This window comes from Tamandua tetradactyla, chromosome 5, assembly GCF_023851605.1.
Source record: "Tamandua tetradactyla isolate mTamTet1 chromosome 5, mTamTet1.pri, whole genome shotgun sequence".
NCBI lineage: Eukaryota > Metazoa > Chordata > Mammalia > Pilosa > Myrmecophagidae > Tamandua > Tamandua tetradactyla.
The window spans coordinates 11,367,296-11,386,892 of NC_135331.1; the positions used below are offsets into that span (position 1 = coordinate 11,367,296).

The 19,597-nt window shown below is 39.0% G+C and overlaps 1 protein-coding gene across 2 annotated transcripts in view; it reads left to right on the plus strand.

Annotated features, from left to right (window-relative positions):
• TCTN1 (tectonic family member 1) overlaps nucleotides 1-19,597 on the plus strand; it is a 27,582-nt gene continuing 7,985 nt past the window's right edge. The window contains exons 1-7 of one of the 2 annotated variants that reach the window (XM_077159838.1): nucleotides 1-278; nucleotides 4,010-4,130; nucleotides 11,873-12,003; nucleotides 13,104-13,258; nucleotides 14,994-15,081; nucleotides 17,182-17,291; nucleotides 18,654-18,674. In XM_077159838.1, the coding sequence (XP_077015953.1) occupies nucleotides 59-278; nucleotides 4,010-4,130; nucleotides 11,873-12,003; nucleotides 13,104-13,258; nucleotides 14,994-15,081; nucleotides 17,182-17,291; nucleotides 18,654-18,674 (846 nt within the window). In that variant the 5' untranslated portion in view covers nucleotides 1-58. The remainder of the gene's footprint in view (nucleotides 279-4,009; nucleotides 4,131-11,872; nucleotides 12,004-13,103; nucleotides 13,259-14,993; nucleotides 15,082-17,181; nucleotides 17,292-18,653; nucleotides 18,675-19,597) is intronic. The other variant, XM_077159840.1, reaches the window with a different exon arrangement.

Here is a 19,597-nt window from a genome sequence, read left to right on the forward strand (position 1 = left end):
TGCCGTTGCCAAGCAACGCGTGGGCCGCAGCGTCGGCCGCGGGGGGTTCAGCTGGGTGATGGGGCCGCGAGGCCTCTGGCCGCTCCTCCTCGTACTCCTGGGCTGCTGGGCCCCCGAGAGCGCCCGGGCCGGGGCCACCCCGGCGGTGACGACGGAGGTCCCCACCCTCACCCGGGCAGCTCCAGCGATCCTCGGAGCCTCTCGGTCGCCTGAGCCCATCGACACTCCCAGGGTTCCGGATCCCTCCTCCCGCTCCAGGCCCACCCCAGTCACGGATGGTGGGTACCTCGAGCCAATTCTTTGGGGTCCGGAGTGTTCCAGCTAGAAGGAGGTAACCTAGGGAAGAATGTAATAATACCAATGATAGCTAACTTTTATTGAACACTTACGTGTGCCAGATACTGCTCAGTGTTTTATAGGCATTGTTTAACATTTCCAACAACACTGATCCCCGTTTTATAAATAGGCTCGGAGAGCATAAGTGCGGAAAATCATATTTTTGAAAGTTCTTGCGGTGATACCGGACAAATTAATGCTCAAAGTAACACTGAGTGAGGCCGTGTAGCCAAAGATGAAATTTCATCAAGAAGATGCATTTAACTTTTTACTTACGTGAAAGAGAGATGCCGAAGGTTTAGCTTACTAAATGTGAAGTCGAGACCCTTGTCTGTTAATTTTTTTTTTTTTCAGAAAGTAGGTTTTTGTTCTTCCGTGGCCATTGGGCTTAGCCTCTGAAAGTCTGAGCCGGGAACAAAAGTTTAACATCAGATTTTATAGACAGGATGACACGTTAATGTCTCTTGATTTTTAATATGAAAACCCAGTTGGATGCAGGAAGATATGGGGTGAGGGGTTATGCCCCCTTCTTAGAAGTCATATTTAGGGATAGTTAGCATATATCTCAGAAAGCGACCCTCTAACCTGGGAGTTACACATTTAGTGAATATTTTATAATCTGATTTTCCACAGATGACTTCAGGGAGTGTCTATGACCTCCTGAAATTGAGTGCACAATTTTGCGACTGCATTTTTCTGGGGTGAGGGCCATAGTGGTCAGCAGATTCTCAAAGGGGTTTGTGATCTCAAAATGATAAAAATGTAAATCCTGTGTGCGGATTGGGAGTAACTGCAGTAGGTGTGCAATATATATATATATATCCTGTCTTAAGAGAAAAAGATTTTTACTTAAATAGGGTAAGACTTAATAACTAGAAAAGTCATCATTGACTGATGACTTTGAAGCGTAGGACTTAACTTTGGTTCCTGAACCATTATTTCTCCAGAAGCCCTCCTTTGATTATGAGTAGTATGTAAGAAAAAGTACAGTGAAATCCATTTGTTATTTGAATATATACACACAAAACTTTTGTATTTAAACAATTGATTTGATGAGTTAGTAAGGAAGTTAAATCAGTGATAAATTGAGACAGAAGACAGCAGACTAGTGAATGTCTGAAGTTCTCTAAAGCTTTTGGAACTGTGTTTTTTATGTAAGTAATCCATTTGCTAATGAATCTTGTCCCCAAGAAACTATTCTTGAATTATCATTAGTAGTGTTTGTATTCAGAACTGTTTTCCAGATGGAGGATGAATTTGTACTGATCTTCACCTTTTTAAAGGACCCCTCTTTACCTATCATTACTTGTGATGGTAATGATAACTTTCATTTATTAACTCTTTTTTCTTACATGGGCAGGCACCAGGAATCGAACCCGGGTCCTCTGGCATGGCAGGCAAGCATTCTTGCCTGCTGAGCCACCGTGGCCTGCCCCATTTATTAACTTTTATTAAGTGGCAGGCACTGTGCTAAGTATTTCACCTCCCATGTATCTCGTTTAATCCGCATAAAAACCCTGTGATGGGGATACTGTTACCCTCATTTTTTAGGTAGTTCAATTACTTGGTTAATTTAAGGTCATATGACTGGTAAGTGGTTGAGCAGGAAGGAAGTTGACCCACTATAGAGAACTGGACAGCTATTTGCAGAATGGGTCACAGGCAGTATTGGTGGAAGAGAAGAGTGGTAACTGTTCATCTTGAATCAGCTTGGTTCATTTGTACCCATTTGTCCTCTGCTCTACAAGCCAGGCTTGTAGATGTTAAGTGGTGTGTAAGAGCAGCCAAGTGCTGCTTAGACCCAGAGAGTCGTCAACAGATCCTTGTTGGCTGATTAAGTGCACTCACATCCTAGAGGGAGACACTTTTTTTCCTAAGTGGGATTGTTAATACTTCTCCTTTCTCTTTAGTAGTCCTGTAGCTCTTTTCCTTTTAAGTTTTGGAAAATAAAGCAGGATTATAATTTTAAATTCATAAGGCAGGGAAGCTGCATGTTCTTATTTACATTGGTTTGCACATCATTTTACAAAGCTAGAGAGAAGCACATAAATTTAAGGGGGAGAACTTTTGTGCCTTGGACTAGGAAAGGATTGTATTTATTGACAAAACATGGCACTTCCCCTCAATCACACATTTTTTTTTCCCATTGTGCCTTTTTGGGGACTGTTTTGTTTTTTTTTTTTAACTTTTTTTATTAATTAAAAAAATTAACAAACAAAACATTTAGATATCATTCCATTCTACATATACAATCAGTAATTCTTAATATCATCACATAGTTGCATATTCATCATTTCTTAGTACATTTGCATCGATTTAGAAAAAGAAATAAAAAGACAACAGAAAAAGAAATAAAATGATAATAGAGAAAAAAAAGACTATACATACCAAACCTCTTACCCCTCGCTTTCATTTACCACCATTTCAAACTGAATTTAACATTTGTTCCCCCTATTATTTATTTTTATGCCATATGTTCTACTCTTCTGTTGATATAGTAGCTAAAAGGAGCATCAGACATAAAGTTTTCACATTCACAGAGTCTCATTGTGAAAGCTATATCATTGTTCAATCATCATTAAGAAACATGACTACTGGAACACAGCACTACATTTTCAGGCAATTCCCTCCAGCCTCTCCACTACATCTTGAACAACAAGGTGATATCTACTTGATACGTAAGAATAATCTCCAGGATAACCTCTCGACTCTGTTTGGAATCTCTCGGCCATTGACACTTTGTCTTTTTTTTAAAGCTCATTTTTATTGTGAAATAATTCAAATATGCAATGAGAATCTTTGCAAGCATTATAAAATCTTAACATTATCCGTATTTTCTTGAGGTCCTTTTTTGAAAAAAGAAACAAAACATTAAGATAAAGTTGAACCCCCGATCTTGTTTTCTCTCTCCCAACTATTATCATAAATTCAGTATTTATAATTCTTACGCTCTGTTGTATCTTTAAAAGGTTTTTTTCTCCTGTTTGTTTTGACAGAATAAAATCAGGTTGTTCGTTATTAATAATTAAAAGTTGTGAAGTGGGACAATTTCTGCTACTCCTCTTCTAAGTTTTATTTGTCTAAATTTCTAGGATCCCAGGTACTAAAGTCCTGAACCAGTTTGATTCTTGGCTAATAGCCTGTGAATATGGGTTCAGTTTTAAGGCTGCAGGTTATGTATAAGGAGAGGGACTAAACTGAAAACGATGTTTCCTAGAAGCCTTATGCTGGTCCAATTGCCACAATCAGACCCATGAGGAGCTGCAAATCTGCAGTTTTAAACTGGCTATTCCTATGTTCAGACAAGCAATTTAGCATGCTGATTCCTAAACCTCTCTTATTTATCAGCATCCCCTGGCAAGTTTTTGAAAATTACAGATGTCTCTGTTTCATATTCAGCTGACCGAATACAAGTCTTTGTAAGTAGAGCACAAACAGAACTTCCCACGTGAATCACATGTGAGCCACTTCAAGGAACCTCTGATTGAGGGACGCTCAAAGCGACTAATTTTCACCTCACCCATTTCCCCCAAAGTGCAGTCGGAAAAATGCAGTGGACCTTGTGTGCGAAATGGGCCTCTGGTACATTGCAGAGGCAGGGAGCAGTTACTGCCTGATGATGGTGATGCTTTGTTCCCTCTTCCCTCTCCCCCACCCACTCTGGTTTCTGTAGTTGCTGCTCTGTGTGTCTGTGACTTGTCCCCGGCACAGTGTGACGTCAACTGCTGCTGTGATCCCGATTGTAGCCCTGTGGATTTCAGCGTTTTCTCTGACTGCTCAGTTCCAGTTGTCACGTAAGTTTATGGCACATGCAACTTAGATACAGTTGGACCAAGATAATAATATTTAGGGAAAGAAAGTGAAACTCTCCCCCAGGCAGAAGAACCCAAACCTGATTTCTGAATTTGGTATTATTTAAAGGCCATAAAGTCTAAACCAACATCTAAAGGAGTGTCTGCTCTTATTTGGATCCCAGTTTAGAAGGGCGTGCCCTTGGGAAAGCACCTAAAAGTTTTGTCAAGTTGATTTTACTTGTAACTAAAAATGAAGGGTAGAAATAAACAAATCAAAACTAATAATTCTAATTAATTGAGTGTTATAGTTAGTAGGTTCCAATTCATAGAAAGGTTTATATTTGTTAAACTGTCAGCAACTAATGCTATCATCTAATTGCAAATTTAATTGTAAGATTATTGGATTGATGTGTGTTTTCCCCATTAGAGATAAGCGTCATGAGAGCAAGAATATCTCTTTTATTTACCCCCAATACCTATCCCTGCTGCTCCCACATGGTTGGCCCTCATTAAAAATTAGTTGAATGAATAAATGAGTTTTTCCCTTCCATCCCTGACTCTCTAGCTTTTGAATTCCTCTATCTTCTTAAACTTCCTTTACCATCCTTTCAGGCAGGCACCCAGGCCAGAAATCTGGAGGCTACCTTGCTCCTGCCTCTTCCTTGCCTTCTCACCTCTAAGCAGTCATTCAAACCTCAGCTCACCTTTTTTGAGTACCCCTATGAGTCAGCACTGGAGATAAAAAGATGGATTATATCCTGCCTTCAAAGATGAGTGGATGGCAGGTCCACACCAAGCACTGGGAGAGCTCAGAGGAGTGGCATCTGACCCAGACTGCAGGGCTAGAGAAGGCTTTCTGGAAAAGCTGCCCTTAGCTGAGGGTCCTGCAGGACTCGTAGAAGTTGAACAGCATAGAATCAGGGGCATTCCAAGCAAAGGGCACTGTCTGTGCAGGGTCTGGGGATGAAGGGGTGTGGCTTCCCTGCTAGTAACTCCGTGTGGAGAGAGAAGGGTAGGAGAGACAGATATAGGGAGGTGAGCAGGGCTCAGACCCTGAGGGGCCTTGTGTGCATGCAGAGGGGCTTGGACTTTGCCCTGAAATCTGCCAGGGGCCAGGGAACTGAGTGGATTGGATTCCCATCTGATGTAACTCTTTAGCAGTGGGGACCATAGACCAGAGGTACCAAGCCAAATAAGAAGCCATAGCCCATGATGATTAATGGGCACCTCCCTGAAGGTTGTGCCAGTGAAACTAGAGAGAAGTACACAGATCTGAATGGATGAAGTGGGTGCATACATCACGGGAGGCTGATTTGGGGCAGGGAGTGGGGTGGAGTGGGAAGTCCCATTTTGCCTAGTCTTCTTTCACAATAGCCTCATGTTTGTCCCTTCCTAGACCCCTCCACTTCTGCTTTATAAGCTCACGCCTCATCTTGTCATTCTCTTGCTAAAAAATCTTCAGAAGCTCTCATTAACTACAGACTCATTAGCCTGGATTCAGATCTGCCCTTAGCCTAGATTCTAATACATCCTTTACTCCTTTCAAATCCTGTTTCCTACTAATCCCAGTCTAGCCCTGGTTCTTAGAATCGCACCAGCACCGTTAGTGCATTGCCCATGCTCTTCCTGCCCTTGGCTGGGCCTCCCTTTCCCCGGGCCTCCGATTCCTCTTCCTCCCCACCATCTAGGGCCCAGGTGGACTCACTGCAGACTACTCAGTGCTGGGTCTTTTCTCATAAATAGTACTCATGGTTTTTCAAAAATATTCATGTCCACAGTAACAACTGATACATTGTTAGAACCATACAGAGGAGTGGGAGAGATGGCTAGTTATAAAATAAATCAGCAGCTTCTTATATCTCAGCAATGCCCTTTAAGAAAATATAATGGAAATAGGTTCTAGTCACACCAACAGAAATATAATTAGAAATCAAGTTAAAAGGTATCAGAATCTATGTGAAGAAAACTCCAAAATATAGTGGGAGACAGAAAACATTTGAATAATCAGAGAGACATCCTGCATATTTGGCTGGGAAGATCCATTACACAGAGATTCCAATCAATTTATACAAATATAATTTATAACTAATTCCAGTCAGATGGGAGAGGGATAATGATTCCAAAATCTGAATGATTTTAGATTCGAAATGATTCTGAAGTTCATCTGGAAGTGTATACAGTTGAGAACAGCCAAGAGGTTATTGAATAATAATAGCAGACTAGCAGATATTTAAACATTTTGTAATACCACAATAATGAAAATTATACATATAGATTGAAGACTAGACAGGTAGATCCCTGGAAGAGAATAGAAAGGCTAGAAATCAGTTGCATGTATTTTTGGGGGGGCGTGTTTATATATTTAATATACAGTAAAGATGTTACTTTGCATTGACAGAATAAAGGTTGAATTATTCAGTAAACGTAGGATGATTACCTGTTGAAAAACAAAAATGTCAGATTATGGCTTAGTAGCATTATATCAAAATAAATGACAAATGGATCAAAGAGTGCTATGTTAAATAATTAATAAAAGAATAAAAAATATAGCTGAACATTTGTTTCCTCTTGCTTTGGGGAGGATCTTTTTTTTTTTTTAATTGAGATATCTTTACACACCATATATTCCGTCCAAAGTATACAATCATTGGCTCACAATATCATCACATAGTCGTGTATTCATCACCATGATCATTTTTAGAACATTTGCATCACTCCAGAAAAAGAAATAAAAAGAAAAAGGAAAAACTGCATACATCCCATACCCCTTACCCCTCCCTCATTGACCACTAGTATTGCAATCTACCCGATTTTTAACCCCTTACACCCTCCCTCCATTATTCATTTATTTATTTTGTCCTTATTATTATTATTATTTTTGTATGCTGTATAGTGGGGGGTCACATTTCATTGTTTTTCCATGTGAGTTTCCCATTATTCCAGCTCCATTTGTTGAATTTTTTGTTTGTTTTTTGGGAAGTCCATGGGCTGGGAATTGAACCCAGGTCTCCTGCATGGCAGGTGAGAATTCTACCACTTAACTACCCTTGCACCCACTTTGTCCTTATTTTTTTACCCATCTGTCCATACCCTGGATAAAGGGAGCGTCAGCCACAAGGTTTTCACAATCACACGATTACACCATAAAGCTACATAGTTATACAGTTGTTTTCAAGAATCAAGGTTACTGAAATATAGTTCAACAGTTTCAGGTATTTCCTTCTAGCTATTCTAATACACTAAAAAATAAAAAAGGATATCTATATAATGCATAAGAATAACCTCTTGATTCTATCTGAAATCTGTCAGCCACTGAAACTTTGTCTCATTTCTCTATTCCCCCTTTTGGTCAAGAAGGCTTTCTCAATTCCATGATGCTGGGACCAGCTCATCCCCTGGAGTCCTGTCCCCTGGAGATTTACACCCATGAGAGTCATGTCCCATGTAGAGAGGAGGGCAGTGAGTTGGCTTATAGAGAGAGGCCACATCTAAGCAACAAAAGAGGCTTTCTGGGGGTGATTCTTAAGCATAATTATAAGTAGGCTTGGCTTCTCTTTTGCAGGAATAAGTTTCATAGAGGTGAGCCCAAAAATCAAAGGCTCAGCCTATTAAATTGGTTGTCCCCTCTGCTTGCGAGAATAACAGGAATTCCCCAGGTAGGAAGTTGAATATTTCCTCCTTTCTCCCCAGTTCCTCAGGGGGACTTTGCAAAAACTTTTATATTCACTGCCCAAATTACTCTGGGATATATTGGGGCATCACACTAACATGTACAAATCAGCAAGATCTCACTCCCTATTCAAGATGCCATGTAATTATGCTGTTTGAAAAAACTGGCCATACAAGTTAAATTAGGTACTATGCTACCAAAAGTATAAGTTTTGCACCAAATAAACATCTCTTCCTTTGGTCTCATACAGAAGTTGAAGTTTTAAAATATAGACCATATCATCCTTTACTCTGTATTCTGATTTACCTTAGTCCTATCCAGATCAGCTTTATTCATATCTCTAGGTGAAGTCTGATCACTGTTTCAACTTTTTAAACAATTGCTCTATAGGGTAAAGCAGACTTTCAGAGCTTCAGAGCTGTAGGTCTGAGTCTTAGGTGTCACACAAGTACCTGAAGTTCCAGGGAATGATCAGGTTATATGCAACTCACCATCTCAGAATTTAGAAATAATAGAACTCTGGAATAGATGTTATGCTGTATAAGAGCTTAGAATCTAGGAACCTTTACAACAGTCCTTAACTGATAACCTATGTTCTAGAATTCAGTCCTCTGAGTTTGTATATTATAGTTAGTCCATGTGAGTGAGGCATGATAATATTTGCCTTTTGTTTCTGATATTTGATTCAGCCTACTGTCCTCAAGGTACATTCACCTAGTTGCATGCCTCACAGCTTCATTCCTTCTTGCAGCCACTTAGTAGTCTGTTGTATGTACACACCACAATTCCCCTTTCCATTTTTCAGTTCGATGTACCTTTAGGCCACCTCCATCCATTGCAAATGATGAACACTGCTGCCATAAACACCACTGTGCAAATGTCCATTTGTGCCTCACACTGTTCTTAAGAGGGGCTGCACCACTCTGCTTCCCTACCTATTGTGAATAGGTATATCTCTCTCTCCATGTTTTCTCTAGCACTTTGTATCTCTCTGGTTCATTTTTAAACAGTTTATTTGCCTATCATACAATCCAACCTAAGAAAAAAAATCAATGGTTCCTGGTATAATCACATAGCCATGCCTTTAAGACCACAACCTATATGAGGAGATTTCATTTTCTTTCACAAAGAATCCTATATGTCTCCCCCATTTCCCCCAGTTATTGATATTTAGCTTTGGCATATTGCCTATTACATTCAATGGAAGCATATTACAATGTTGTTGTTAACTATAGACCCTAGTTTGCATTGATTGTATTTTTTCCTGCATATCATCCCATTTTCAACATTGCAATGTTGACATTTATTTGTTCTCCCTCATGCAAGAACATTCTTATTTTTGTACATTTAATCACCATCATTGACCTCAGGAGAGTCTTTTGTTTTTCTTTATTTTATTTATTAAACATACCAACATACAAACACAAACATTCTTACCATATGATCATGCCATTCTACATATATAATCAGTAACTCACAATATCATCACATGGTTGTATATTCATTATGATCATTTCTAAGAACATTTGCATCAATTCAGAAAAAGAAATAAGAAAACAGAAAAAAATTCATACATACCATACCCCTTACCCCTCCCTTTCATTGATCACTAGCATTTCAGTCTACTAAATCTATTTTAACATTTGTTCCCCTATTATTTATTTATTTTTAATCCATATGTTTTACTCTCGACTGTTTGGAATCTCTCAGCCATTGACACTTTATTTTGTCTCATTTCGCTCTTCCCCCTTTTGATTGAGAAGGCTTTCTCAATCCCTTGATGCTGAGTCCCAGCTCATTCTAGGATTTCTGCCCTACACTGCCAGGAAAGTCCACACCCCTGGGAGTCATGTCCCACGTAGAGAGGGGGAGGGCAGTGAGTTTGCTTGTCATGTTGGCTGAGAGAGAGAGGCCACATCTGAGTAACAAAAGAGGTTCTCTGGGGGGTGACTCTTAGGCCTAATCTTAAGTAGGCTTAGCCTATCCTTTGTTCAAGTTTCATATGAACAGACCCCAAGATTAGGGGCTCAGCCTATTGCTTTGGATGTCCCTGCTGCTTGTGAGAATATCAAGAAATCTTTGGGAGAGTCTTTTAAGCATAAACCTATAGGTGAACCATAAAAGAAAAGCTTGATAACTTGATGATTAGGAAATTTAAAACTTCTATATGACAGAAAACCACCGTAAAATTGAAAGATATTAATAAACTGAGAAACGTGTTTACAACACATGACACTTAAAGAGGGAGAGTCTTAAAAACAAAAATCCCTACCAATCAATAAGACCAACATTCTAATAAGAGAAAGGTCAAAAGATATGAATAAGCAGTTTAACTGAAGAAGAAATACCAGTGGTTAGGAACCATATGGGAAAGTGTTTAACCTCCCTAGTAAACAAGAAAATTCATAACAATGTATTTTTGCCCATGAAATTGGCAGAGTGAAAACTGAGTGAAGATGTGCAGTTTTGGCAAGGGTGCAGGGAGATGGACTCTCTTAATTCCTTGTACGTGGCTCCTTTCTGGAGGGCAATCTGGCAACATGTCTCAGGAGCCTTAAATTATGGACCTATCTTTATACTGACAGGGAATTCCACTGCAGGGAATATATCCTAAGGAAATAATTGGAGATATTAATAAAGATGTGGGGAGAAGAATGTCCTTATAGCAACATATATAATGGAAAAATTAGGAACAACGTAAACCAACAGTAGAGAATTGGTTATACAATTGGGGTATATGATATATAATGAAGCCATTCAGTATAATATTGCACAGGAATATTTGATGATATGGGAAATATTGGAAAATATAAAGTGAGAAAAGGCTTTAAAGCAGTGTTCTAGTTGCTAGCTTTCTCTCCTGGCTTCCTGTGTCGTGAAGCTCCCCAGGAGGCATTTTCCTTCTTCATCTCCAAAGGTCACTGGCCGTTGGACTCTGCTTCGTGGTGCTGCAGCATTCTCTGCTCTCTCCAAATCTCCAATCTCCAGAATGTTTTCTCTTTTATAGGACTTCAGAAACTCATCAAGACCCACCCGAATGGGTGGAGACATGTCACCTAATCCAGTTTAATAACCACTTTCGATTACATCACATCTGTAGGGAGATGATTTAATTACAGTTTCAAACATACAATGCTGAATAGGGATTAGAAGAAACGGCTGCCTTTACAAAATGGGATTAGGATTAAAATATGGTTTTTCTAGGGGACACACATTCTTTCAAACCAACACAAGCAGGATGTAGAATATGCACCCATTTTAGTTGTGTCTCCATCTCTCTCCATTCCATATCTCTATCTGCCTAGGAAAATAACTGAAATACAGACTCCAAAATGTGAGTGGTGGTTTCATAGTTTTTTTTTTTTTTTCCTTCAAGTTTTCTTTTGTAAGTATGTATATCTCTGTTCTTAGGAAGCAAACTGATAATAACTTCATTGTAAAACTGTTTACATAGGTGTTTTCAATCAACTACCCCATTCTGCTTTTCTGAATCTTCCAAAGTTTATATCTCATTGATCAGCCTGTCAAATTGTTTAGGGTTCGTCAAGTCTAGGATTGGTTGGAAACTTGTCTATACCATAACTTCTAAACCCTAAAACTCCCAGATGATTTTGCTTGTTCTTATTCTCATACTTCTTTGGGTACAAGCTTTTTTCTAAAGACAAGGACTTTTGGATTCATTCCTGACTTGGTTCTTAAAAACAATCTGAAGTTCTGCAAAATTTTATATAATTGACTATATTGGAGTTTATAAGGTTCATCTATATCAAAATTATACCCTGACCTATATATTCTATACTTCAGAAGATTTCTTTAAAGATTATTCGGCTGGTCTAAGTTTTCCCTTGTTCAGGGAAAATGTTTCAAATGCCAAACATTTTAACACTGAATAAACTAAATAAAAATGGATTCAATTTTAATGTCACACTTTCATAAATATCCTCCATGTAGCTGTTAAGTACTATACAGTTAGTACAGTACAAGCATCTGACAGCCTTAAAATAATCTTGTTAATATTGTGTGCATATGCCTTAAAACTTTGTTGAATCAATATTATTTTTTTAATTTGCAGGGGTGATAGCCAGTTTTGCAGTCAAAAAGCAGCTATCTATTCTTTGAATTTTACAGCAAATCCACCTCAAAGGGTATTTAAACTCATAGATCAAATCAATCCATCTATTTTCTGCATTCATATTACAAACTGTAAGTATTTTTTGGCATATTTTGTGAATCTCTGCAAGCATTTTCTTTTTTAAAGTTCTGTAGCAAAATTTCCCATTGAGTTAACTTAAAGGAGTCATTCACATTGTTTGACTAGGATTTATCTTTGGGACAATTTCACAGGCAACTGCAAGAAACTACAAAGCTGTGGAAATGAACATTTTCTTTAAAAGTAGTTGTGTTTTGAAATCTCATACTTGATTTCAAAGGTGTTTATAATATGTAGACATACAAATGAATCTAGCTTTATTTATATAAATGTTTTTCTTTTTAACTTTATTTCCTCTTGGTTTAATGGTTGAATATCAGGTTCAGCTTCTGAACATTACCTGTGGTTTCTATTTCCTTTTTCTCTTTTATTTTTATTACGAATATTTGCATAAAAACCGGACTTTTATTTTTATCTGAGCATTTAGCTCAAATAGGCATTGAGGTCTCAAGTACGTGTAAGTGTAGAATGTTATCAAAATATCAAACCACATTTATGGTTTGTATTTATCTATTAAACTCCTTTGTTGTCTTCTCAGAATGTCTTTACGTTTTGGTTTTGTTCCCTCATGAGTGCGACGAATGGGCTGCTCTTTGGAAAATGATGTAATGACTCGTCAGTCATTGCCTCACTCTGACATAACACCAGCCCAATGAACATACCAGCTCCTTCTCCCTCTTTTGTTTACAGTACTCGATTCTCAGGGCTTTGGAGGTGGCTGTGTGAGGGTAGAAATAGGGTTCTTTCATTCCCATAGCCATCTGGAGAGAGCTTCCTTTAGAGGTTTATGCAGCAGACGCATCAATCCATGGGCTGGAGGATGAGGTTGATAAGGAACAGCTTCTGTTGTGCTGTTTACTAGTGGGCTTTAGGGATTATGGATTCCACACTGTTAGAGAAGCAGGCCGGTCTGGGAATCCTCTTTATTTAATACGATTTGGGAAATCCTGGGGGCAGTGATTATGGAAAAGACACTTTATTTTTTCATATCAGTCTAAGGGCCACTAAAAACTACTTCCAAAACATTATATATGTCACATATGATATACATATTATATGTTATACTGATTTAAGATACTTTTTCTAAAAACAGATAAGCCTGCATTATCGTTTATTAATCCTGAAGTGCCTGATGAAAACAATTTTGATAAGTTGATGAAAAAATCTGATGGTTTTGCATTGAATGCAGAATCAGACATTTTTTCCACAACCAAAATGGATGTTCCAACTACGTCTGCTAAATATGAGGTGAGCCAAGATGCTGCTGAAATCCACTCATTCAGTCACAAATGTGCTGTCCTAGGAATTTTTAAAATCTGTTGCTACAAAACTGGCTTATCAAATACATAGAATTTATATTATAGAATGAAAAACTTGGTTTGTATCTATAAATCAAAGATCATAAAAATTAAAATTGAATGGTTGAATTCTGAATATAATGGTTCTTAAAATATTATTCTTTTATAATAGAATAATAGGTCTTACATTCTAGATTCAGTTTGGATTTTGTCTCCATGCAGTTCTTTGTTCTTCACCTGAGAAGGTGCAACAAAATGCTTGAGGCCTGCTGCTGGGAACATGGAGTGGGTTGGTTAGTTGCTTAGTCCTCTTCTTAAAATTATATTTAGTTTTCCACTTTGGGGAGATTGTGCTTTTGTCTTTTCATTAGCAAACCTTTAAATGTGAGGTACATTAACTTTGAGTAAACGTCCTTTAACTTTTGGAGGAAGCATCTTTTTTAAAGAAAGCTCAAAAGCAATATGTGCTAGTCTGAAAAGTAAAAAATATAGAGATGCATAAAGTAAAACCAGAAGTGCCCCTAGCACCAATTAAATTCATACTGCCAATCTCTATTAACAGTTTGGAGTGTATTCTTCCTGACTTTTAAATGCGGGTATAAAAAGATTCTTTATAGTATTGTATAGAAGTGGGATTTGTTGTATACATTACTCTATAAGCTACCTTTTAATTCAGTGATAAATCTTGGGCATCTTCCCATGTCAAATTCTTAGCATTTCCTGAACATTTTCCATGTTGCAGGCATTACCTCACACTACCCTGGGAAGGGGAGGCAGAGTTGCCCAGGGTAACCCAGGAGTAAAAGGGAGGCCCTGGAAAGTAACTTGTTGGAGGTAGTAAGTGTTGGAGTTACATATAACTGATACAAATTATTCCTTTCTGAATATGTATCATTGTTTTTTTTTTTTTATGGAGCCATTCCACTATTAGCAGTTAGTTGGATTGTTTCTAGTTTTTTGTTATTAGACACAAACCACAATGAAGATCCTCCTGCGTGTATATATCCTTGTATGTTTGTCTGATTAAATCCTTAGGATACATTCCTAGGAAACAGCTCGGCCAATATGAATGAAAAATTTAATTATTGATACCAAATCGCCATCCAAAAAATGGCAATAGTTTACAGTGCCAACTCCCGTGAATGAAATGGCTTGTTTTCCCAAACTCTTGCTGCTACCAGGCATTTGGATGAACTGAAATTCAAGAAAATTAGCAGTTTGCCCAATAGCTGTAAATTTTGCTGTGCATACTGAGGAAGAATTTCATGGAGTTTGGTTTTGAGAAAGAAGGAATTATCAGTTTTATGATTTTAATGTAGTGTTTCTGTTATTTAAAAATTTCTTGCTGGTGCAAAATAATTACCTCTATCTCCCTGCTGCCAGCCACCCAGTCCCTGTCTGGAAAGGCAAACACTTATATCAGCTTCTTGTGGAGCCTTCTGGAGGAATTCTATAATCAAACAGTCTACAGATAATTTATACATACAAAAACATACATCTTAACAAAAAAGGGAGGGGGGCAACCAGATGTAAGCTTCACGTAGGCAAGGCCTGTGTCTGTGTCTGGCTTGTCTTGGTGTCCCTGATGTCTTCAGCAGTGCCAGGCACATGGCAGATGCCCAGCGAGTGCTGAGCGGGTGACTTACCAACACCATCCCAGCTATTGGCTGTCCTTTTGTTCACAGTATGGGGTTCGTCTGCAGACTTCAGATTCATTTCTGAGACTTCCTTCTCCCCTTACATCATCTCTGTGCACTGACAACAACCCTGCAGGTGAGAAAGTGGGCATTCTTACTTTACCTAAGCTGAGTTCACTGTTGGTTTTTTAATTTTTCTATTTTCTTGCTTGAGGGGGGATGCTTTATTGAAACAAAAGTAACTTTACCCTATATTCTTTTTTTGTGAAAAATAACATATATACAAAAAAAGCAATACATGTCAAAGCACATCACAACAATTAGTTGTAGAACAGATTTTAGAGTTTGGAATAGGTTACAGTTCCACAATTTTAGGTTTTTACTTCTAACTGCTGTAAGATGCCGGAGACTAAAAGAAATATAATGATTCAGCCATCATACTCATTTGTTAAACCCTACCTTCTCTATATTACTCCACCATCCCCACTGATCTTTCTCCCACTCTTTAGGGGTGTTTGGGCTATGGCCATTCTAATTTTTCATGTTGGAAGGTGCTGTTAATAATATGGGGTAGGGGAATGGAACTAGTTGATGTTCTGGAGAGGCTGGGCCCTCTTTATTTCAGGACTTATCTGGTACAAGGACCCATCTGGAGGTTGTAGATTTCTGGAAAGTTACCCTAGTGCATGGAAACTTTGTAGAATCTTATATAATACCCTACGTGTTCTTTAGGATTGACAGGAATGGTTTTGGTTGGGATTTGGTAAATTATGATAGGTAGCAATGTCTAACTGAAGCTTGCGTATGAGAGACCTCCAGAGTAGCCTTTCAACTGTACTTGAACTCTCAGACACTGATACCTTATTTGTTACACTTCTTTTCCCCCTTTTGCTGTTGGTTAAATGTTGAGTAGTCATAATTAAACAGGCTTTATAACTAAAATCAGAGAATCTGGGGGTTGACAGAGGCCTCCAGGTTATCAAGTCCAGATTTCCCACCCAGTGCAGGAATCTTTCCTGCCACGTGCCATCATGCTTGAGCACTGCTGCTGATGGGAAACTCGCTGTCTGGAGATAGTCCACTCAGTTGTTTGACACTTCCAATTGTTGGAATGTTCTTCCTTCACTGGAGCTAAAGTCCACCACTTGTTAAGCACTTATTGTGTGCTGGGGATTGCACTGAGCTCCTGGGTGTGTTTTCCTATTTACTCCCACTGCTCCCCTGAGGTAGGGTTATTATTTCCATCTTTTAGATGAGAAAACTGAGACCTGCTCAGTTCCTTGTTCAGGCTCCCTTAGGCACTGGTAGAGCTGGGAGGGAACCCAGAAAACCTGCCTGCAAGTCCATGTTCTCCTGTGCTCCGCTGCCTCCCTGGGTCCTGCTTCTCCTTCAAAGGGCATCCTAGAATCCATGGAATAGCCCACTAGGTAGTGGAAGACAGCAGGTGTGCTCTCCAGTTCTTAAGAAAGCTTCACAGGGAAGGAGCTATTTAAGTAACAGATCAAGGCATGTGGCTTTATGAAGTCATCATTGTTGCTGCAACTATAAATTGGTACAACCTTTGTGAAGGGCAATTTAGCAATAGCTCTCAAAATTATAAATGAATCTGCCCTTTAACCCAGCTGTTCTCTTTCTAGGAGTCAGTCCTACAGAAACACTGGCCCAGGTGCCAAATAACAGATGGCAGCGTTGTTTGTGATAGCAAAGATAGAGACAACTTCAAAGTCCATCAATAGGGAGCTGGTTGAGTAAATTATGGCTCGTCTATAATAGAATACTATTTATCCCTAAAAAAAGAGGAGGAGGCTCTTTGTGTACTGAGACAGAATGATCTTAAGATACATGGTTTGGTGAAAAATCACAAGTGTCAGGAGAGTGTATATATCATCCGTTTGTGCCCCAAAGGGGGAAATAAATAATTAAAAATACACACACATGTATTTGCTTTTATTTGCAAAGAATATCTCCAGAAGGCCATACTGGAAACTTCAGGCACAGGTGGTAGATGGGGGACAGGAGTTGGAGGGAGACTTACTCAAAATCTTTCATGCCTTTTGAATTTTGAACTATGTGAATGTATTAACCATTTGAAAAAAAAATTAAACCTTTCATATCTGTATTGTACCTTATTTTGTCATTTTACCTAGAATACAGTTTTTTTAGTTATCGTTAGACTGCTGATCATTTCTTCTAACTTATGTTGTTCTTTTTTGGGGGAAAATATTTATGATTCCAGCATTTCTAGTGAACCAAGCTGTTATGTGTACCAGAAGGATAAATTTGGAACAGTGTAAAGAAATGGAAGTCCTTGGCATGGCTTATTACAAAAGCCCAGAAATTCTGAGGGTAAGAACTATTTTGAAGTGAAACTAATTCATTAGGTATGTTTTTTGTTCTTTGCACCTTGACAAAAATATAGAATTATTTTGGTATATGATTGAAACCCAAGTTTAAATTCCTCTTCTTCATTTTTTTGGTTTCAGTAATTATTGAGCTTATCACTGCAATAGTTCTTATTTTTCTATAATTAGCTTATATTTTGCTTTCATTCATCTTGATGCTAAGCAATAATGTCTGTCTCCTGAATTTAAAAAAAAAACCTTTACAAATAAACAAAACCTTAAGAAATTATAAAAACACTTTCATGTCTGTGACAAAAGCAAGCACCAAGAAGATCTCTCTCTCCTGGAAATAGACCAGAAAAGAATAAAAGTCTGTTTTCTCACTGGCAGATGTAAGGGACAGGCAGTAAAGGACGGGACCCAGATTGCTAGAGGAGGGAGAGAAGCTCCCTGTGGCCAGGGCCCCGTTCTTTCTGGTTGCAGTGATCCCTGAAGTAAATAAATGACAAGGTTCCTGGCTCACTCGGCTGATAAGGTGGAGAGTTGCAAGGGAGAGGATATTTTTCAATAACTACAAACCATAAGATTATTGTGAAAGAGCCCCCTTCCTGATTTACTTTTTTGGGGGTGAGGGAAGGATTATTCATACTACTACTACTAATTATTATTATTTATTCATCTAGCCTTCAGTTTTCAGAATCAAGCTTTCCCCTCTCTTTTCTCATCAGTTAGCCATCTAGGCCCTTAAGTTCCTGCAGTTAGGCTGATTTTTGCCAGTTTCCTGGAAGTAGTCCTGCCAGAGTTCTCTTTCAGCACAGACCTCCCCAAACAAAAAGCTCCACATGGCCTAGCAGGGTGTCTTGAGATCGGAGCAATGAGGTTGGAGGGGCTGGGCACAGTACTGAGAGAGAGAGCTCCCACCTGCCAGGGAGGGAGCAGCTGGGCGTCAGGCTGGCCCAGCCCCAGGGAAGGCCAGCGAGGGCCGAGCTGTGCTCGGAGGGCAGGGCTGGGTCTCCCCATTTTGCCCTCTGCCTGGTGCTCCCCTCAGCGGGGCCACGTGCAAGCACCACATAGCTCCTCACACTGAAGGATGGGGGCTTCTTGAGGCCAGCTCTGTTGGGCCAGTGTGTTGAGTTTCCACTCAGAAGGAATGAATAGAAAAGGAAAATGTAAAATTACCCCTTCGATTATGACATACATACAACAAAAAAAGCAGATGGTAAGTCTTGATTAAAGAAATTTTCTTTTCCTCTCTGTGAGGAAAATCTTTAATCTGATGAATATACCCTGTAACCTGAGGTCTGAAAAAGAAATAAAAATGCTTCTCTTTGTTGTACTTAACAATTTTTTTTTTTTTTTGGTCTAGGTTCCTTACTCAGAAATAAAGGTAAGAGTATGGGAAGTAAGATGGTTTATGATATACTGTCTTATTTCTAAGCCTTTGAAATGAGCACATTTCTGATTAGAAAGATCCCTTATTGCCAGTAACAAGTAAAAGCGAAATAGGGCGACTCCTTAGTGGATAACCCTTTTGTAGTCACATTTCAGATTTTCAGTCTTTCTTGGTTTTTGTAGTTCCAGACTTCCTCATGTTTGAAGGGCATAACTATCTTGACTGACAATGGCTAGCAATGGCTTCCGTGTTTTAGTTCTTTGCCAGTGGGTAGTTGGGGAGTTGAAATAGAATTGAACAAAGACATCCAGGAAATAAAACAGCCCTGTCATTTCCATCCTTGGGACTATCCAGGTGAGGTGACAGTGGACTGGTGCGGCTCTTGCCATTCACACTTGTCCCTGCGTCTTTCGGAAGCATATTTAATGACCACACCCCAGGGAGGGGCTTGACAGAGACAGGCATGGAAAGGGTGCCCTTTCCTGGGACCCTATATCACTTCTGCACTGGGAACCATATGTTTAGGGGTGTCATTTAATGACTTAAGCTACTTAAATAACCCTTAACCAGAACTCTTAGACGTGCTGGCGCAGCTCATTAGGCAGAGGGCGTATGGTGATTGTTTCTGCCCTCCTGCCACTCTAGGCATATGACAGCTTGCCTTTCTCCTGTGCCATGTTGCATTTTTATAGTGGGTAGACGTATGAAGATGTATAAAGATCTCGTTGGTCTTGGGAGCAGACACATATGGTATGTGATTATAAAATCACAGCTTACTTAGCAATTTTGAATTGTAGACAACGTGGTACTTGATTGAGGCCAAAGTTCAAAGCAACATAAACAACTAGATGCAAGTTAGGTTCTTTCCTAAAAAGTGGTTTCTGCAAGCTGAAATTGAGAGCAAACATCAGATATAT